This window comes from Quercus robur, chromosome 2 (assembly GCF_932294415.1).
Source record: "Quercus robur chromosome 2, dhQueRobu3.1, whole genome shotgun sequence".
Classification (NCBI taxonomy): domain Eukaryota; kingdom Viridiplantae; phylum Streptophyta; class Magnoliopsida; order Fagales; family Fagaceae; genus Quercus; species Quercus robur.
Window position 1 is genome coordinate 52,887,833 of NC_065535.1, and position 22,897 is coordinate 52,910,729.

Here is a 22,897-nt window from a genome sequence, read left to right on the forward strand (position 1 = left end):
TGTACGATCCCACCGATTTTGAACGATCCTAGTACCAATCCTTGAATATGAACAATCTTGAAACAATCCGGATCTTTTTGGCAAGTAAGATCATAGGATCATAGGATCGTACAATCTAGATCCCAATTTTAACAACCATAGTTACAACAACGTAGGTTTAGATCCATCAGTCAATTGGAGCTAGTTGAAGTCAGACAGCATACAAGGCTTCTAATAGCTTTGCAGTGTGAGTTAGAAGCTAATTTAGTGTGGTCTAAGCCCTCTGCTGACTTTGTTCTACACTTTTATTTTGTAGAAATTGGTTTCCATATACACCAATAAAATTTCGTGTGTGGCAAATAAAAATCACAAGCAAGTCACATAACATATATATATATTAGTAGTTGCAAATCCACAACCAAAATTTGAAAAAGGAAAATCTCTTGCACAATGCATCACCTAACACAACATCAATATTTTGATGTCTACCATTCATTTAACCTGCTGATTGGCCATTCACAACTAAATAAACCTAATTCCAGGAGAAAATGGACAAATGCCCCTTTCAAAAAAAAAATCTAGCATTTTGCCCCCTTTTCCAAACTAATTAGGGAAATGCCCCTCTTTTGAAACTCGATTTTCTCAAAATTGAGTTATAAAAATAAAAAAAATTCTAGAGCCCTATAGTGCCGTTTTAAGGAGCCTATAGTGACGTTTTAAGGACCTATAGTGACGTTTTGTAATCCGATCTCCATGAAGTCGAGTTACATGCAATTTTTTTCCTTTTTTTTACCTATAAATCGACTTCATAAAAATCGGATTACAAAACACCACTATAAGTCCTTAAAACGTCACTATAGGTTCATTAAAAACGTCACTATAGGACTTAACTCGATTTTGAGAAAATCGAGTTTCAAAAGGGGGCATTTTCCTAATTAATTTGGGAAAAGGGCAAAATGCTGGATTGTTTTTTTGAAAGGGGCAAAAGCCAATTTTTCCCCATAATTCCAATCTAGTAACTCTATCCAAAAACTCGCAATGTGTTAACAATAAACACTAATAAAGTTTAACAAAAATGCTAACAGCTGAAAAAAAAATACTTAATATTTTGTCTAGTATCCCATAGACATTTTACGATTAAAGAATACTATAATAATGTATTTCTAAATAAGGTGAGCCAACAGTTGCATCTAGTGTAGGATGTTCCATAAATTCATGTACGTTGTCACTATCAACATGTTCACCTTGTTGAATATGGGTAGATGGACATGTGCGCTTGTGTATCCAACATCTTTACAATTACTGCATTGTCTATCTTTCACCTTACTATTACTCGTGTTACCATGGTCGCCTTTAGTCTAGACAATGGCTGGGTCACGAACATTTTTATTGATTTTTAATCTAGTGCGTATCCCATCTTCATTTGCATTTTTATTTGAATTATAAAGTTTTTCCATGATGGCATTTCAACCTTGCTATTTCAACCTTCAATTCTTCAAAACCTTCTGTTGTTCTTGAGCCAAAGTAACACATTTGACTACAACTAGCAAATCAGCCATATCTTCATTTACATGTCAGTGGGATCTGTTTCAAATGTTCAACATTCATAATAAAAAATAAGTGCTCACAAGGATATCCATACGACTCAAATAGTAAACAAGAGCACTTCATACATTGATCAATTGGATAAAATACAACCTTCCATTTTAAGTCAAGAAATGCATACTGAGATAAGGTGTATGTAAAATAATCTTCACTGTCTATGGAGTTAAGCACAATGAATTTTTGTTCATTCATTATTTCTTCTTGAACCATACTAAATATTGTAAGGTTGAATTTTATCAACCATCTTGTTGGCTTTATTCCGTGCCAAAATTGCTTGTATTTCAGCAATTAGTAACCCTGTATTTAGGTGAGATTGTTGTAAGGGTAGTGAGTGAGATAGTGTGATAAAATGCTCAATATTGTGCAAGAAAAACAGAGACTCGCGACTGGATCTCGCGGGTGACTCGCGGCTGCAAGCCGCCAGAAGATGCACACGTGCCAAGCATGCCAGAAGTTGAAGCGTCATGCTAGCTGGAGCACTACAGGACAAAATAGGACAACTGACCGTTCTGTTATCTCGCGGCTGGATCTCGCGACTCAGTCAAGCCGCGAGCCAGCCCTGTTTTGAAAAACCTGACTCTTCACATTCCATTCTCACTCCAGTATAAATACCCCTTATACCCACGAAAGAAAGTGAGCTTTCTGAGAGAATTTTGATAGAGAAACCCTAGAGTAAAACAAGATTGATTCATCCACAATCTTCACATAAGAGACTCCTCAAATTCCTCTACTCTCTTCCTCTCCATTGTTGAATCCTTGAGAGGCCTTTTACCAAAACCTTTTCTCACCATATCCATCATTGTGAGAGGGTTGTTTGGTGTTCTGGGAAACAGTTAGGAAGGAACCAATTTACATTGGTTGATGCTATGGTCAAGTAGCGGAATTCGGGAAGCTAGAAAAGAAATAGGTTCGGCGCAACCTCGTTGGAGCAAGAAGCTTGGAGGGCTTAGGTACACTGGGTAGATTAGGCTTGGAGGGTCTATTGCTGTTCATATATCCCAACTACATTTTCTAATGGATTACTTATCGCTTGGAGGGCAGCGGAGAGGTTTTATGCCGAGGGCTTCGGTTTCCTCTTTGATAACACATCGTTGTGTTGTCCTTGTGTTTGCATCTTCCTTCCCTTAATCTTTGCCTTCTATTTTCTGCTATGGATGTGATTTTAATTGGCTTAGATTGTTTACCAATTTTGTTTATAGCTTGTGTTCATTTTCCGCACACTAGTTGTTTGTCATAAAGCTTGAATTGGTTATTTTGTATTTTGGGGTCTAAACATTCAAGGGTGTTATATACACTATTTGAACTTTCAGTTGGTATCAGAGCGGGTACACTTTTATTGGTTTCATTATCATAGTGTGATCCTTGACTCCATATTGAGATGGACCAGTCTCAATCCCTAAATGCACCTCCATATTTTGATGGTAGTAATTATGCTTTTTGGAAGGTTCGCATGAGAGCATTTTTATGTTCCATTGATGAATCTATTTGGGATACTGTTGATATAGGTTGGACCAGGCTTGAGGAAGCCAAATCCACATGGGATAAGGCAACACTCGCCGCATCTAATGCTAACAGTAAAGCACTTAATGCGATTTTCTGTGGTGTGTCTCCAGATGAGCTTCACAGGATTTCTCACAATACCGTTGCCAAGGAAGCATGGGAGATATTAGAGACCACCTACGAAGGCACGAAGAAAGTGAAAGACACCAAGCTGCAGATGTTGACCACTCGGTTTGAGGAGCTCAAAATGAGTGAGGATGAGTCCTTTGACTCTTTCTATAGTAAGCTGAATGAGGTGATTGTCAGCAAGTTCAATTTAGGGGAGAAAACGGAGGATTCTAAAATAGTAAGGAAGATCCTTTGGTCATTGTCGGAAAGTTTTCGTGCTAAAGTGACAGCGATTGAAGAGAGTAAGGACCTTGATGACATCAAAGTCCAAGAGCGGATTGGTTCTCTTCAGACTTATGAAATGTCGTTGCCCAATCAACAGAAGAGCAAATCTCTTGCTCTTAAGACCATTAATGAAAAGTTGAAAGTCCATGACTCATCGGATGAAGATGTGGTTGACAAAGATGTTGCATACCTTGTGAAAAATTTCCGAAAATTCTTGAAATTCAAGAATAATGGCAAATTTGGTGATAAAGGGAAATTCCAAAGTTCAGGAAGGGAGATGGAAAAGAATCCCAATCTACACAAGGTGTCACTTGTTTTGAATGCAACGAGCATGGACACTTTAAGAAAGAATATCCAAATTATTTGAAATTGAAAGGCAAGGTGTATGCCACGACATGAGTGTCTCGGATTCATCCAACTCAGATTTTGAGGAAAGCTATGACGGAGAAGGAAATTATTCTGCTTTTATGACTATTGCCCACGTTGAGTCTTCAGACGAGTTGAATTTGCTTTTACGAGAACTTAGAGAACATAGTGATGAAGAATCATTAGGAGTTGTTGAAGAATCAGATGCTGAAGAAGATGAAAGCACAACCAATCTTCAAGAGAATTATAACTCACTCCTGGAGAAGTCGGGTGAGTACACAAGGGTGGCCAAGGCAGTTGTGAGAAAGATGAAGAAGGCAAAGGAGGACTATAAAAGTTTCCTAATTCACTATAAGGAGGCCAAATGTGAGATAGAAATACTGAATGGTGAGCTGTCAGAAGCCTACACAAAAGTCAGATTTCTTGAGCAAGAGGGTATGCAAGCAATTGCTAAGATAGAGAGGGTCACCACCAAGAAGCTAGATAATGTTATTTCATCTCAAAAGAACTTTTTAGACAAATCCGGGTTGGGATATACCGGAGGGAGTAGCTCATCTGACAATATCACCAAAGAAGTGAAGTTTATAAAGGCCAAAGAGTCAGTTGAAGTTGGCCCTACTGTTGAGAAGCCCAAAATAGAGGAGAAGAGGAATGTGGAGAACCAACGGATGTTGAACAACCCCCGTAATCAATCTGTGGGCAGGTCTAAATCCCGAGCCAAGTCTCGTCTTCGACAACAAAGAGGTCCTAGATCGAACTATGTGTGTCATCACTGTGGACTTCAAAGGCATACTCGACCAAATTGTCAAAAACTGAGAGCAATGAATAGTGCAACTGCTCCAAGGTCACGAGGACCTAGAAATGACAGGAGAAATTGGGCTAGTGAACCATCAAGAAATCAAAGTGGTGATCCCGGAATGATGGACGTGATGAAGATGATTGGTGCTTTCACCAACTGCTTGGAAAGCTTCACACGAAGGTTTGAAAGCCCTAACTCTCGTACCCAATCCTATAAGGAAATCACCCCAAATGCAAGTGACGTGTGGGTGAAAAAGGGTACTCATGCTTAAGCATTACAACATGTCCATGCATCAATACTTCCTATACTTTGTGACTTTGTTTGGTTGTTTGCTTAGTAATTGTGTTGGTTGAAATTTGTTTCTTTGTTGCTGCATTTTTTTTTCTTCATTTTTGTTGATTTTGATCAATCTTTTCCTTCTTATGTGTAAAAAATCCAAAAGCCACATAAAAAGTAGAAAATCAAAAAGTTTGGTCGACATTGTTGAGTTTTTGTCTCAAAACTTGTTTTGCCTTGTACCTTTGTACTAATGGTTTTGTGCATTTACGAGCGTAGCTTGTTACTTTGCACTATTATCACTGTGGAAGAAATCTTGAAATCTATGTGATTGTTGTAAATAGATCTTCAAACTTGTCATGAATGATTAGTGAATGGTTATGTTGATTTTAAGACATGCATAGACTTATGCCTATATATCTTCCCACTCTTTATTTTTTTTGTTTTTGCTAAAAAGAGCTCACCAAATGTAAATCTCCAAATGTAAAGAAATATTGAGCTGCATAAGCCTATCGCACATACTAGTATTTGACTAGGAAAAAGAGGAAGCGACCAAAATTAAAGTGTATGATTATTCAAAAAGCCAAAGGCTATATCATCAAGGTGAAATATCAAATATCACTCTCACAATGAAAGGTGATTGTTTCGAAAGGATCAAAAAGATCAAATGTTATGATTAAAAGTGGAGTCAAATGTAAAGCTCCAAATTATGTAATCAAGTTTTGTGGGAGGTCATATATGCATACTTCTATAATTGAGATGGGTCACATAATCTAGTGCTAATTGTGTATGCCTTGGTTGAATTGATCATTGAAACTTCACATTAGACTAAGGACTATCTCATTGTTGATATCCACACACAACACACAAGTTTATGTTCAATGAATGTCATATTCATTTGTATGATTGTACTTGATAAAATGTGTTTTCACTTGCTCAATCTTTGTTGATTCAAACACAAAAAGATTTTTGAGTGTTTTAGTTGTTTTTGGAAAGTATTTTGTTCTCTCAAAAACTGAAAATTTCAAAAACAGTGTTTCCCTGTTTTGGCGACTCAGTCGCGGGTCAGTCAAGTCACATGCCACAGTCGCGAGCTCGCGGGTCAATTTTGGCGACTTGTTCGCGAGTGGAATGTCCAGTCGCGAGAGGTACACAGAGATTTTCGCGGCTTAGCTCACGACTCCCTCACATGTGAGACTTCTAGTCGCGAAAAACACTTAGAAAATTTTTCAAATCTTTTGGCTTGAAGTGTTTTGGCGGGTATTTTTGGCGACTTACTGGCGACTTACCTCAGTCGCGAAAAACGCGTGTTGTGCACAGTAAGGGCAGTTTTAAAATCTTCTTCAGTTTTCCCTCGAACTTTTATGACTATTCACTTTTTCTCTCAACTGTCTCTTTCCCAAACACTCCGTCTCACCCTCTTTGAACCCCATTTTTGCTTCATTTCATCTCAAAATCTTCAAGAAAAGGGTATGGGTTCTCATTCTCTCACTCAGTTTTTCTTGTTTTTGAGCTTTTCCCTTTTGATTATATGTGTTGATATTCTGATTTGCATTGAGTTGGTGATTCGGTGTTGTACTTTGTCCTTGTATGGCGTGTTGAGGATCTTGGCTTATATGAACTTGTTTAGGTTGCTAGATTTGTTCATTAATATTTGTCTTCTTTATGCTTAGGGTATGTTGATTGATTTATACCCATTTCATTTGAACCCACTTTATTTAGTTGATTCAAAATGATTGTGTTTTGTTTGTTGGGTTATATTGATTTGATTCTGTGTTAGTATATCTAATGTGCGCATTTGTCTTGTGTATTTTGTGTCATTTCATACTCATCAAAATATATGTTTCATTGACATATGTTTGTCCTTTGGGTGATGTCATACTCTGCAGCATTAGAACTCTTCTGCAAAATGTTAGTTGTTCTTAAGTATCTACCAATGGGTACACTCATCTGTGTTGTTGGTTTAAGTTTTGAGGCTTTTCCTTTATACCTGTCTTTAAGCCATCTTTGGTCTTGTTACTCTACACTTATCTCTTTGTGACACTAATAGAGTACTGATTTGTTTTACACACGTACTATACTTTGTTGTTGTGGCCTTTTCTGCTTGCTTACAAATGGCTCCTTCATCCCCAAAGAAGAAAACACCTGCCAAGAAAGCAGATAAGAGAATGAAAATGGACCCTAATCTGTTTAGATCTGTTTCCCATTTTGAGAGATACAAGAATTTTTTCTTAAAAGCAGGAATCATACAAGAAAGGTTTGTGGATTTGGAGGATTTGAGAAACACCTTTATCCCTAGTTGTTTTAAGGGGAGAAGATGGGAAAAGCTGCTGAGTGATTTACCAGTTGTGTGTGAACCACTGATTAGGGAGTTTTACTCCAATGCTGTGATAAGGGAAGAAGAGCTGAGCTACTGGGTTAGAGGAACAGAATTTACCTTAGATGCACATGACATTGATGATGTGCTAGGTCTTGAGGGGTTAGAAGATCATGAGTTCATCAACTATAAGGATAGGATGCTTTCTATAGAAACTGTACAGCAGAGGATTGGTGGACAAACAGAAGGGAAATGCCTTAATACCACGGTCTTTCCAGTGGACATGAGGTGTCTCACTATTATCATGATGTTTAACCTGTATCCTATAAAGAAGTTGACTACAATTAATAATGCCAGAGCTATTTTTCTGATGGAGCTCAAGGAAAAGGCATTCATTGATATCAACTCCCACATATTTGATACTATTGTGGATGAGACTAGAACCACTTCTAGGCCTAAACTGATCTTTCCTAGCCTACTCATGAGGATTTTCAAAAAGAAGGGTGTTGCAATCCCTCGAGACATCAGTCCCATGTCTACACCTTCAACAATTAACAAGCAAACCTTCAAGAGGATAAGTGTTTGTCTTCCAGGTGAAGAAGATGAAGGCGATGAAGGAGAGGGTGTTCCAATGGAGACTGAGGCAGAGGTAGTAGGTCAGGCATCAACTTCAACCCCTAGAATGAGTGGCAAGAGGACTAGAGCATCAACTTCTTCAGATATACCTCCAGATGCATTTCAGGTCATTCTGGAAAGACTTGATGGAATCAGAGAGGTCCAGACCGAGCAGTCTAAGAAGATAGCAGCCATGCAGGACTAGCGTGATGTTCTCTCAACAAAATTTGACAGCTTCACCACACATCATGGGCAATGACCCTTTGGCCATTCCGGTAAAAAAGGGGGAGAAGTTTTTTTTGAGAAGTAGCTCTTGAGGGGGAGTACCATTTTAAGGGGGAGCAGTCAAAAACAGTGTCTATCTTGTTCAGTTTGTTTATGTTTATGGTTAAAGTATTATGTTTTGGATAATTGTTGTTATTATGGGTTTGATACACTGTGGTTATGGTTATTGTCTGGTTTAAACTCATAACTCTTGGATGTTTTTAAAACATTGGTTTACTTTATATATATATATATATATATATATATATATATTGTTGATGTTTTTCAGTATATAATGTGTTTGTACCCATATTGCTTTTGTAAGCTTTTAGGGTTTGTTTTCATTATCTATAGGCTTTATGGTTTGTACTATGCTTTATGCAGCCTTTATGCTTTGTTAAATCAGTACTTCTAACTAAATGTCATGCATTTTCTTGTTAAGTATTGCCACTCTTGTGCCCTTGTAGGATTGTTCCTAGATGCATATACTTAGTGTATTATGCATTGGTTGAGTGTTGGGCATACAAGTAACTTGCATTGTTCTTGTTAGCTTGTATGTTCAAGTGTTCATTCCAAGTGTGAATGAGCACTGTGGTCACTACCTTGTAGTGATTAATTGTTTGATCAAGCCATGGTTTTTTTCTTAACTCCATCTTTGCTTGATCACATATTGCCTGCTTCATATGCATTTCATGTTTTTCTACATACAATGATCATGGTGTATTATTGTGTTTCAAGAGATTCATGTTCATATGTTCATATGCTTTTACCAAAACCTTTTCTTACCATATCCATCACTGTGAAGGGGCTGTTTGGTGTTCTGGGAAGCAGTTAGGAAGGAACCAATTTACATTGGTTGATGCTATGGTCAAGTAGCGAAATCCGGGAAGCTAAAAAAGAAATAGGTTTGGCGCAACCTCGTTGGAGCAAGAAGCTTGGAGGGCTTAGGTACACTGGTTAGATTAGGCTTGGAGGGTCTATTACTGTTCATGTATCCCAACTATATTTTCTAATGGATTACTTACCGCTTGGAGATCGGCGGAGAGGTATTACGCCAAGGGATTCAGTTTCCTCTTCGATAACACATCGTTGTGTTGTCCTTGTATTTGCATCTTCCTTTCCTTAATCTTTGTCTTTTATTTTCTACTGTGGATGTGATTTTAATTGGCTTAGATTGTTTACCAATTCTGTTTATAGCTCGTGTTCATTTTCCGCACACTAGTTGTCTGTTATAAAGCTTGAATTGGTTATTTTGTATTTGAGGGTCTAAACGTTCAAGGGTGTTATATACACTATTTGAACTTTCAAATATCTCCCTTGTCAATATAGTAGCAGCATGCTTCTTGATTTTAGCTAACCCAGTAATTATAATAGGTTTAGTATAATTTGAAGTAGAATCTACCCCATTCTCATTATGTCTAATACGTGAAAGTGCTTTATCAACTTTTTGGAACAACTCATAAAACCTAGTTTTCCTGTATAGAAATCTATTCAAGAATGCATTTATGACTTCACAACATTGTGTACTCTTGTACCCAGAAAAAAAAAAAAAAAAAAAAAAAAAGGACCTCTCATGCATAGTTATTAAACCCGGCCAACTAGACTGATGACTTGGTGACCCAGCACATTGACTGGACTGGGTGATCAATTGGATCGAAAATGTAAGTGGCCTGGTCAAAACTGGTGCAACCTGGTGGGATTTAAGCAACCCGTGTGACCTGGTAGGGTTTTATTAACCCGGCCAGGTTTGTGAATTATGTAAAATTACATTAATGGATCTACGTTATTAACTCTTTTATTATTTAAATGTGTGATAATATGGTAATTTAAACAAGAGAAGACTTAGAAAATCCAAAAAAAGCATTGTTCCCTACGCCCTACCATACCATCACATCACTTTTTAGTTTTCACAAAACCAGAAAAGCTACTACTACGGGTTGCTGTGCATAATTTTTTTAATGCTTTGAAGTTTGAAGTTTGAAGTTTGAATAGCATGTACATATAACCATAATACCATATAACTCTATGCCACTGCCACCATCTTCTTTTGATTAGGTTTTTTTATTTTTTTTATAGTTTATTTCTTGATTGCTTTTTAGTTTAAGCATCTTTTGTTTAATTTTTTGTTTTTTTCATGTACAGTGTAATTGTTAGTTATTACTTACTGCTTTCTATGTAAGTTTGTTGTTTATTACTATAAGTTATTTGATAGTATGAAATATGGAATATTTGCAGTGTCTACAACAGTTTAAATGTCAAACCCTATGACACAATCAACAATTGATGTTACACCAAATTCATCTCCTCCAAAGGAACGTTGCTAGAGGAAAGACTGATCCAGCTTAGGGTCATTGCAAGCATTTAGAGTTAGACACAAATGGAAGAGGGCAATTGATGTGTTTATACTGTAATAAAATTTTTAATAACCGATTTAAAAAACATCTAATTGGGATAAGAGGAGAAACTGAAAGTTGTAAAAAAGCACCCGCAGATGTTCGCTTTCAAATGTTACAAAATATGGAAGGCCATGTTGCAAAAAAAAAAGGAAGTCACAACAAGAGTATGAGGAACACAACCAATATGGACCAAGTCTTGAGGATCAAGGAGAGCAAATTTATGTAGATGATGATGATATTCAAGAAATTCCCCGTTCTTCTATGCTCCCACCTAGCTCTATAGGAAAGGGAAAATGTATTTCAAGTAGGGGAAGTCTAGGCCAAGGGAAACACACTTTAGCTGAGAGGAAAGGGAAAGCACCAAGTGGTATTGGAGGTAATCCTCTACCAAGAACAACTCTTGGAGCTCAGCCTACTCTTAAAAGTGTGTTATAAAGTAAGGAAGCAGTAGAAAGATGTGATCTTGCTATATCAAAGTGGATGATCGATGCTTGTATTGCATTCAATACAGTTAATTCCAAGTATTATCAACAGATGATTGATGCGATTGCTAGTATAGGTCCTGGTAATTATAAGGGCCCTGGATTTTATGCTCTTCGTGGTTATTTATTGGCCAAGAATGTTGAGGAGGTCAAAAATTTTGTGGATAGTTTTCATGTAACATGGAAGGAGACTGGTTGCACTATTATGGCTGATGGCCGGAATCGATGTAGGAGAACTCTTATTAATTTTCTAGTATATTGTCCAAGGGGTATTGTTTTCTTAAAATCCGATGATGCACCTGATGCTTCAAAGACTGCAGATATGTTGTATAAGCTACTTAGAGAGGTGGTTCTAGTTGTTGGTCCTGAAAATGTGGTTCAAATTGTGACTGATAATTCTGCAACTTACGTTGCTGCTAGGAAGCACTACAAAAAAAACCGGTCTAAAGCTGCGTTTGAAAAACGCAGCTTAAGACCCCAAAAACGCGGCTATAGGCTTTGAGTCGCGTTTCCTATGGCTGCGTTTGTAACGCAGCCTAAAGACCGCAGCTCAAAGACTATAGCCGCGTTTTTCAAACGCGGCTAAAAGTCTGACCTATAGCCGCGTTTTCTAACCGCGGCTATAGGATTCGGCCTATAGCCGCGTTTTTGGAAACGCGGCTATAGACTAGCTTTAAGCCGCGTCTGAAAACGTGGCTATAGGTTTTTTTTTTTTTTTTTTTTTTAAAAAAAAAAAAAAAAAAAAATTATGGGTTTTTTTTTCCCCAGAAAATTCAAAATTGAAAAATCAAATATAAAAAATTCAAAATTAAACACAAATACAAAAAATTCAAAAACAAATACAAATCCAGAAAATTCAAAATCAAATACAAACACACCCAGAAAATTTGAAATTAAACACAATATACTCACAATACAAACACATGCACCCAAAAAATTAAAAATCAAACATAAACCCAGAAAATTCAAAATCAAACACAAACCCGGAAAATTAAAAGCAAACACAACATTCTCACAATACAAACACAACGAAAAAATTCAAAATCAAACAAAACGTGTTCCAAAATATAACACAAACCCATGAATCTCCTCTCATTCAACAAAACCAACCAAATCTAAAACTAATTCCATTCAATAAAAGAAAAGCACAAGCTCAGAATCAAAAAAGAACACAAGCCTGTGAAGAAGGAAGAAAGAAAAAGGAACAAAAAAAAAAAAAAAAAACGCAGTACCCAGATGTGAAGGAAGAAAGAAAAAGGAAAAAAAAAAGAAAAAAAAAAAAAAGAGAAAAGAGTTACCTGGATGTGGAGAAGGAAGGAAAAAAAAAAAAAAAAAAAAGATGAAGAAGAAGACTTACCCAGATGTGAAGAAGGAAGAAAGAAAAAGAAAAAAAAAAAAGAAGAAAGAACGAACCATCTGAAGAATGAAGAAAGAAAGGGAAAAGGAAGAAAAGAGAGCAAGTGGGGGTAGGTGGGAAAGTGGGGTGCAGGTGTGAAAGGTAGTGTACGTGGGAAGCTTCAGGAAAAAATTTTTTTTTTTTTAAGCGCTACCTATAGCCGCGTTTTTAAAAAGAAAAAACATAGCTACAGGTTACCTATAGCCGCGTTTTTAAAAAACGCGGCTATAGGACGGCGCTTAAGTACGATTTTTACAGGACCTATAGCCGCGTTTTCTAAAAACGCGGTTATAGGTAACTTGTAGCTGTGTTTTTCCAATGTAAAAACGCGGCTAAAAGTGACCCGTAGCCGCGTTTTTAAATAACAAAAACACAGCTACAGGTTACCTATAGCTGCGTTTTTTGAAAAACGCGGCTGTAGGTAACCTTAAGCCGCTTTTTAAAACACAAAAACGCGGCTATAAGTCCACCTTAAAAAACTATTCGGTTGGACCTATAGCGGCGTTTTTTAAAACGCGGCTAGAGCTTATCTTTAGCTGCGTTTAAGTTAGCTATAGTGGCGTTTTTTGTAAACGCGGCTATAGCATGTGGCTTTAGCCACGTTTCTTTGAAACGCGGCTATAGATCCCTTATAGCTGCGTTTTTTGTAGTGAAGTTGTTGGAGCAAGAATTCTATACACTTCGGGTTTGTTTGGATACAGCTGAAAATTGAAAACTGAAAACTGAAAAACATTAATTACAAAATTCACTTATTCTAGTGCATGTATTTTCTTTTTATTTCATTTGTGGCCTTATACAAGAGTTTAAACGTATGTAAATAACTTGAACTTGGAAGAGTTGGTCGAAGATGCTGACAATGACGATGGAGATCCTAGTAACCAATATGAAGCTAGAAGTGAGGAGCCTAATGAAAACAGAGAATCTAATAATGAGGCTGATGTTGGAGTTTTCAATGAAGATAGAGCTTCAAGTTTAAGCCTAGGTCGTAATCCATGGGATTGGAGTAATTGTAAAACCAGCGAGAGACTGAGAGAAATTAGCATTAGAGTTTAAGTTATAGAATTTTTCCTTGTGAATTTTATAGAATTTCTAATCCTATTGTTTAGGAAACATTGATTTTGAATTATAATGGCGAGTTTAATTTAGGCATATGCCTATTTGTTTTTCAATTTACATATTCATGTTATGATTTCTTAAACTAAATTTTATAAATGTTTAATTTTTAAATTTTTTTTATTTGACTCTGTGGTTCAACCGATAACCCACTAGTTAAACCAGTGACCTAGTAACCTAGCTCATAGATCGAGTCAACGGCTGGCTAGGTTTAATAATTGTGCTCTTATGTAAGCTTCAGCCCATTTCATTTTTTTAGCATACATTTCACGCAGTCATTCATGGTTATGTAAATTGTGTTTGTCGACCATTTTCTTCCACGTCTTCAAATTCATTTGGTGTAACATACTGTACCATACACATGATTAAACTTTCATACACTTCCTACACTTTCATATACTTCCTTATTATGTAGATTTGCAAAAGCATTCATTTCAAGATGCCACACACAAAGATGATGTCAAGACTCTGGAAAAAATGTTTTAATAGTTTTACTCATTGCTTTGTCCCCATTTGTCACGACTGAAAAAAAAATGACTTGTCCATATCTGCTTTGGCTTGTAAATATGCCAAAGCACATTTAGCATCACCATCACGCATATTGGAATTGCGATCTGCCACTATTTGGTTCTCGTATCCTCCAGCTTGTTCGATCAAATGGTCCATGATTTGATTTGATTTGACCCCAATATTATGCAATGATATAATCTAAGCCTTATCGAAATCCTTAATAGTCCTGTGTGAACAAAGAAATTGAGTTTCAAATTGAGTAACTAAGTTGTGATTATGCTTCCTTTTAAACTCTCCGACAATCCATTTATTTGACTTATGATCAAACCTAATAAAAAAAGCGGCCTTGCAACCACTTCTAGTTATTGGTCTTGCCTCTCGCATGAAATTTAACTTTACATAATTTTTTCTTGTTCGCAATCTTTTTTTTTTTTTTTTGCACAAACCCATCTTCTAGAGGTCACGATGTTATTTTTATTATGCTTTATCTCATCTTTGCGAATACTAAAGCCAACCAACTTCACATATGTGTTATAAAATTCTCCACCATCATCTAGGGAACTGAATTTCAAACCAATTGCTTGGGCATTTGTCAATTGATCTATTCCTTTGTCGAGAAAAGTGCTCTAGTGTTTTTCCAAATTTTGAGTAGCATCACCACTGCCTTTTTGTACCATATTGCATTCATTATCTACTATATTATTACCATCCTTGCCAGCATCATCATTCAAATCAACGAACATAGTTTTCCCTTTGTTCTTTGTATTATGATACATGTGGACCAATATATTATTTCTAAAAAAAGATATAAACTTCTCCATAAAAAAAAAATAAATAAATAAAGGGTAACTCAAACCATGGCAGCAAGTAATGCCAATAATTATTATCAAGCATTAAAAATATTAATACATAACCATCCGCTTTCATTGATAATGTATAAGTTTTGTATAACTTCAAGCAATTCACTCACACTATAGAAATCATAAATCAGCAATTTGAATCTTTCTCACTCAGAAATCATGGGCAATGAATTTTACATAAGGATTTAAAAAGAAACAAAGCTTCTTACTTAAATTAATGTATAATGATGATGAATCCAATAATGTACTTCAACGTGAAACTCATAACAACCCCATAAAAAAATGAAAACTTAGATACAATGTGTAGGTATATGACTATTATAAATTAAAATTCCTTATCTTCACCCCTGCCCCACCAAAAATAAATAAATAAGCAATAAACCGACATTATTTTTACTACTGAACAAATTTACTTATTTACTTAGGAATAAAATTCATGAATTTGCATTACAAAATGGAACACTTCACAAAGAGGGGATCAATAAAATCATTAACCAACACCTCAACATAGATAATCATAGAAGCTTCATAGTTTAAGTATATACAATTACTTATTCTCTCACCTGCTAGGAACCAAAAGGAATAATACAAGAATTGCTGGGTTGTGTTCCTAGCAACCCTGCGATGCCAAAAGGAAACCAATAACAAAACAAAATTAAAAACAATTTAGCAATAAAGGGACCAAACAGAAATAATAAAAAGCCAGATGGAAAAAAGAAGAAGTTCTGGAGATAAGTTAAGGATTTTTTTTTTGGATTGGGTTTGTGGGCTTTTCTACGTATGGACCTTGCAAAAAAATAAAACTTCAAATTCAAAACAATAAAATTGTAATGGTTCAGGTTAGTGCTAAGATTCAACTAGGTATGTGTTTGGAAAAAACATGTGTGTATTACCACCAAGTTAATGCCGCTAAGATGTTCTAAAATATATCTTAAAAAAATATAGAAATAAATAATTAATTAATCTTATGTATTAATGTTAATTAGAAAAAGATAAACATCAAGAAAGTAACCTCAACTATGTTATTTTAGAGGGAGATATGCCTTGAACGTGATGGGAGCTATAAAGCGAAATATGTTGGAAGTTAATTAGTCTGTTCAAAGGTTTATGGGAGAAACCAAGATAATTCTAGTTGATTTTTTTTTTTTTTTTTTTTTTGTGGATTTTGTTTTTAGAAAGCATTGGGACACAACTTTAATGTGGTCAACTATGATTAGTAGAGAAAAAATGATGAATTCATATGAAAGCAATTGTACATCACTTATAGTCGACTACTTCATTAAATTATGGTAAAAGTTGTGGTCTTAGAAGAACCGTTATGTTTTTGTTTCAAACTCATAACTTATTAGCTAGTAGCCATATATGTAGCTTTGTGTGAAACAAATTCCCTTACTAGAAGAATGAGAAGGTATGAACCTTGCTAGCTTTTGTTTGATTCATATTAATGAAGTGATTCAAGGGAAAAAACATTAAAAGAATCAAAGTTTGACCAAGACCACTATTTTGAGTCCTTTAAGGATATCACTCTATCATGTATAAGAATCCTTAGAGTTTATAAAACAACTTCACCAAGAAATATGAGAGTAACATTATATCTGAATTACTTCTTCTCAAGTATTCATTCACCACATCATATTATTTATGATATTTATGATACTGATACATATATCTTTCTCTTTGCTATCGATGTTTCTCTATTTCTTAATGTCCATTCCGATAAGAACTTATACTCACACACACACATAAGAGAGAGAGAGAGAGAGAGAGAGAGAGAGAGAAGCAACTAAAAGAAGACAAGGCCATAAATTTGATGGCTTAGTTTCAACTCCTAGTAAATAGGTCTTGCTTACACAATGGAATTATGATGGGCTGCTATTAGTTGCCCATGTGAATGAACAAAGTAGAGAGAGATGCAAATTGACCCTTTAACAACAATTTATGTTAAAATTGGACTTTCCAATATGTTCTAGGAACAAATACCTTAAGACTTGAGAACTAAGAGTTTGTAGAAACAAGATAAATGGATGAAAAGGTATTTATTGTGGTTTTGTGTGTACATAGTAGCAGGCCAGTTTGCAACTCTCCTTTGAGACTTTAGATTTGGTAGATTTATTTACCAACTTGCACACAACACCCAAATTAAACTGATTTGGACTTACCTATATGTACTTGGAAAACAAATAGAATAACAAAAGAATTAGAAATAGAATAACAAGAGGTGAGACTTGATGCAAAGATGTTATGGTGAAATGATAAACTAAGAGCAGAGAGAGAGAGAGAGAGAGAGAACCGTGTCTTTAAAGGGAATTGAAGGGTCTAAAGATTTTAATGATTTAATAAATAAACAAAATTATGTGCGACAGCTCTGGCCTCTAGCATTAGTACTTAATTGCTAAAGGGTTTTTTATTTGTTTGTGTTTTTTATATGTGTATCTCCTTTCTGGTAAGGACAAAATTATTTTGTTTAAAATTTTTTAAAGGGCCGGGTTGTTTGTTTTTGGTAAAATTGGTTAAGTGAGCTTAATTTTTTTTAGCTTTACTATTGGTAATTATTGTTTTTGGGCTAATTTTTTTGGGATGGTATATTTTCTTTTAAATTTTAGATCTATAAATTTTTTTTTATATCTTTTAAAAGGAGGAGAATGCAAGAATTACAATATTTTTTTTTTACAAATTGCTATTATGGTAAGTGGCTATAAGTAAGTAAAAAGGTGATGTAAGTGGTGAGCACAAATGCAAACCAATAAGAATTTACTGCATTAGAAGTTTCGTAAAATTGTTGTAAAAAAGTTTGTGGCTATAGAAAATAATTGACATCTTATTATAGGACTGTTAATCAATTTGGGTTTTACCTGCATTAAAATTTAAATTAATACAACGTAGTTATTAAAGGGTGCAAATCTAAAAAGCCCATGGATTGGGCCTGAGCCCATCTGGCCTAAGACTGGATCTATGTAGTCTGGAAGACTCTATTCTGGCCCAGTTTATATGGACAATCTAACACTAAAAGTGGAGGTAACATTTAATTACCTAAAAGTTTTTTTGGCTGAATTTAATTACTTAAAAGTTTAGGTTACTATTAATCTTTCATGTGATGCCAGTTGATGATGGGGTGCTTTACGTACCTATGGAGCAAACTAAGATCTGTACATAAAATCTGGACATGAAATATTTGCACAAATGTGTGATTGATAATGAGTATTTTTTGCTTACTACTTGATAGAGCAAGAATATGCATAGCAGGTGTGCTTATGAATTTTTTAGGGTCTCTTTTTATTATTATTTATTTGTATCACATCATATGACTCAAAAAATGTGAAGTTTATTCATCCAAAAAAAAAAAAAAAAAAGCGAAGTTTATATGTATTTCTCAATAATGGACAAAGTTTAATTACCACAAGCAAACTTTATCACTAGGACAGTCTAGACTCTATAGTAGCAAATTCATTGCAAGTAGTGTCAAGGCCAAGTTCATATATATCCCTCTAAAATCGTAACCAACTTTGAATTGAATGGTTAGTGTGCGTATCATCAAAAGAAGCACCTGGTCCTAAGGCCAAATTAAAATGCCAAACGTCAATCATATGATGACACATGTTGTGAGCATATTTGAGAAAACATAAACGTGTCAATTAGTGGATTGGTTTGAAAATCCTATAAATTTTGCCTCACATTTGTTTGTAGAATCACCCAGTTGAATTTTAGAGCCTGAATTACATTGTTAGTGTTTGTGTTCCAAGCAGAAACTGAAGATGGACAAATCCCAGAATGCAAGTTACCAAGCTGGCGAGGCCAAGGGCCAAGCTCAGGTGAGTTTCTATCCATCCTATTTACATCTATTAGCATAGTCGCATACATCTAGTAAGCACAGATACTCTAGTTTAGCTCATATATTTGTATCCGGTACCGGATATTTCTGGGATACTCCTGTATGCGTACACTGATTTTTTATTTTAAGTGCCAATATGTCCAAAATACGCCTATGATACAGTGCTTCTTAGGCAAACTACATCTAAAAGGATTTACATAGGCATGGATGGATGTTTCATGCATGAACACTATGCACGTTGACATTTTAAATGTTGACAATAATGTGTTGTTCTTTTTTGGTTTAGGAAAAGGCGGGCAACTTGGCGGAAAAGGCAAGCAATGCTACTCAATCTGCCAAGGAATCATGCCAAGAGGTTCAACAAAGTTTTTACTAAGTTAGAAAATTACATATAAACATAACAAAATACTTCGATCTCAAGCAATACTGCCCTACATCATTGTTAATTGCTTACATATGGAGTCCTATATATTGCAGGCTGGCCAGCAGATGAAGGATAAGGCACAAGGGGCTTGTGATGCTGTTAAGGATAAAGTTGGAGCAAACAAATGAAAATCATATTGGACCTCATCCATCTAGCAAGCCCTCCCAAATAAATTTTGTGCTTATTAAATTTTAATTTATGAATTTTGATTTCTTCTACTTTGTACACTATTTTGATCTTGCTCTCATTGAGTTGGTTGAATTTGTCATTTGAATTAACATGGGAACTCCTTTATTGAGTTTTTATCCATGCGTTCGTATTAGATCATGCGCAAGGTTTCATTATATCTATATTTACAATTCAAAATATAATACTTCTCTATTGCAATCGAAAATAGACTTGTTAAACAATGCAATCCAATTAAAGCAGATCATTCAATACAGATGAGCAAAAAGTCTACTGGTATTATGTAGCCGTAGGCATTTCATGTCCAATTATTGTTAGGCAGATTCTAAAGTACAATTAATTTTGACTCTCTCTATATATATAAAAAAAAATTTTAAAAAAAGTAAAATAAATTTCAATGCTTCAACATTTTTTATAATTTTGGTTCAACATTACAATTCTTCCATTAAACTTGACATGTAATCAGAGACTTGTGAATCCAAGTGCTTAACTACATTTTTGGAGCTTCCCACTTTTCTTTTGAATATTAAAATATACAATCCACACTCTACACATAGTTTAGCTTTTTCTTAATAAAATTTTGTAAAGACAACTTATGTTTCAATAATTGTGGCTATTATGAAGCTAACACTTGATCTTTAGAATTTAAAGTATCTAAATGCCCTTTAAATTAAGGACATGCCCAATATGTATGAGAAATCATCCATAGATTTTCTTCACAAATTTGTGAAGAAGAGACCAAAACATTATATCTCTACGAAAGTGAGTTATAATGCTTCTAGAATTCTGGCCTTCAGCAGCCAACTTTACTAAGATGGTTCACCACATCAGATATATCTACAGCCTATATATCAACATAATAACAGGACGAGTTCAATAGGAACCCTATGCATTATTTAAACAACTCAATAAGACTGCAACAACACAAACCCAAGCCTTCTTCAGATAAACCTCCTAATTTGTACATAATTTTCCGTTAACGTAGATTCCCACAAACCCAAAGAAGAGGAAAACATATTGAAATTCATCAAGCATTTTAAATTATAGCGTTAGAACTTGAGCCACCTTTTTATGATATTATCTATCGCCTATTATTTTTAAATCAATCTGCACTGCTCTTATGAATAAAAGTATGGCCTTATGTTTGGTAGCTCCATCATCTCCAATGTGGTTTTCCAGAATCTTTTTGTTGAGAACTATCACTTCTAGGAAAATTTACTTTTTATGAAATAGTGCCAGAAGAAGTGCAAACTTGCTTTTGATCATTATTTGCTATCTTCATGCATAAAAGAACAATGAAATCAGGCTACAAAAGAAGTTCATGGAATTAAAAAATAAAATAAAAAATAAAATCTGCCCAATTATTGGTAGTAAGTTTTTAAGGCCGAGATGATAACATTTAATTACAAGCTGCATCTAATCTGATATCCAATCATCAATATTATATAAAAGCAGAGACCTAATGTGAGAAAGTAAGAGGTTTTGTCAAGTGGCACATTTTTATGCAAAGAGAATTAAAATATTCTCAAGTGCCACATCAGAGATAAGACAAATTAAATATTAACTTTTTGTTTCATTTAGTTCAATGATTCAAGATTTTTCATCCCTCACACATACACACAAAACTCTTTACATTTTAACTCACCATTTTTACCTCTTGCTCTTCTACCCCTTTTATATACTTACTCATAGCCTTTTATGTCATCCCATGTCAAATACATACAGACAAAAAACGATGTCATTTACCTTCAATCTTTTGACGACACCTACCTAGCTCTAACATTGTTATTTCATCTAATACTAACCCGTATGAGTTGGCAATAACCAAGGAAGGTGGCCTTGCATTTTATATGAGGGAGAAAAAAACACATTCTATATCAAATTTAATTCTATAATATTCCTCCAAAAAAAAATTTTCCTCATTCCTTCAATTGAATAATTATAATGAATATACGTGTACAATTTATAATTGTTGCTTTTTATGATGAATTTATTACTAATAAAGTTCTATAACAATTATGTTATAATACATATACAACATTCTCCAAAACAATCTGACATAAAACATTACAACATTATTCGTGCATCGCACGTGTAACTTACTAGCTAGTAATATATAAAACAAAAGTTCAAAGACTGTTCCATTTTGAATTGTATCAATTGATTCACATTATGTCATGTGGCATAGCTAGCTTTGTACACACACACACACACAGATATATATATATATATATATATATATATAAATTTTTTTTTTTTTTTTTTTGAGAAAGAAGATAATTTATCATTAAAACTATACCCGAAGGTCGAACCATAGAAAAGAAGAGATATCTGGAGGAACAGACTCCATCCATACCTCTAGGGGGTAAGATAATCTAGCTCTCTGGGCTAAGGCATGTGCTACTGCATTTCCTTGCCTGCCAATATGAGAGAAGGAACAACTCTGAAAAGAGTTTAAGTGAGACAAAATGTCTTTTAAAATATGCCCTCCCTGGGCGTGAGACACAATCCTATCCTGAAGAGACTTGATAACAGTAGACAAGTCCCCTTCAAAAACTGGATTGTAGAAACCCGATTCTCTAGAAAAAAGCATTGCACGTCAAGCAGTGGAATTGGTGCGCAGCCAAAATCTCCACCAATTCCACTGCTTGTGGCTTCACAATTTTTTCAGACAGGGCAACCATAACCACACCCTCCGAGTTTCGAATCTCCACATCAATTCATGTGCAGACCGACTCTCCAAACAGAGCACCATCAAAGTTTATTTTCACCTAATTTAAGCACGATGGGCTCCAACGGACTGTTGATGCTACACTTCTCATGGGTGGCATCTGCTTTATGTTCCTGTCTGCATAAATATGTAGATATTTTCCTGCAAAGTCAGCAAGACTGTCCAAAGGTAGCGTGGCTGCTTGGAGACGGGACTTGTTTCGGTGATGCCATATCGTCCACGTCGTGACTACAAACAGTGGAAACAGGCGTGGCTTGGTCTGGGCTAGTTGAACCAAGTCCGAGAAGGAGCCTTCCTCATCTTGAGTGTTAACTAACCAACCAAAACACCTTTGCCACACCTGTCGGACCTTAGAGCAACCCCATAGAGCATGCTTGACATCCTCAGGATGAACGGAGCAAAGGTGACACACGTTCTCTTGTAAGATGGTTCTCTTCATCAGATTATCCTTTGTGGGTAACGAATTGGTACAGGACTTCCATAGGAAGTGTTTTATCTTTCCCGGAACTTTGAGTTTCCAAACACCTTTCCATAAATTCCTCTGAGCCTCAGTAGCGTCTGTTAAGGGACCACCCAACTGCTGTTCTTCACAAAGAATTTTATAACCCAACTTCACCGAGTATGAGCCATTCTTTTCAGCAAGCCAAACAAAAGAGTCAGTCTGGGGAGTGATGCATAGAGGCAAGGAAATTATGATTTGGGCATCAGGGGGGTAGAAGCATTGATCAATTAAGCCTAGGTTCCACCACCTTGAGTTGGAATCAATAAGCTCAACAGCTGTAGAATTTCGGAGCAAGTCCACCTCTGTGGAATAGGATTCTGCCAGCATTTGAATTAGGAAGCCAAGCATCTTGGA

The 22,897-nt window shown here is 35.4% G+C and overlaps 1 protein-coding gene across 1 annotated transcript; it reads left to right on the plus strand.

Annotated features, from left to right (window-relative positions):
* The first annotated feature begins 18,563 nt into the window (after positions 1-18,563).
* Positions 18,564-19,427, plus strand: LOC126706732 (stress-induced protein KIN2-like). Its single transcript, XM_050406269.1, has 3 exons — positions 18,564-18,680; positions 18,987-19,055; positions 19,178-19,427. The coding sequence occupies exons 1-3, from the start codon at positions 18,624-18,626 to the stop codon at positions 19,250-19,252; spliced, it is 201 nt and encodes a 66-aa protein (XP_050262226.1). The 5' UTR covers positions 18,564-18,623; the 3' UTR covers positions 19,253-19,427.
* Positions 19,428-22,897: the final 3,470 nt, after the last annotated feature.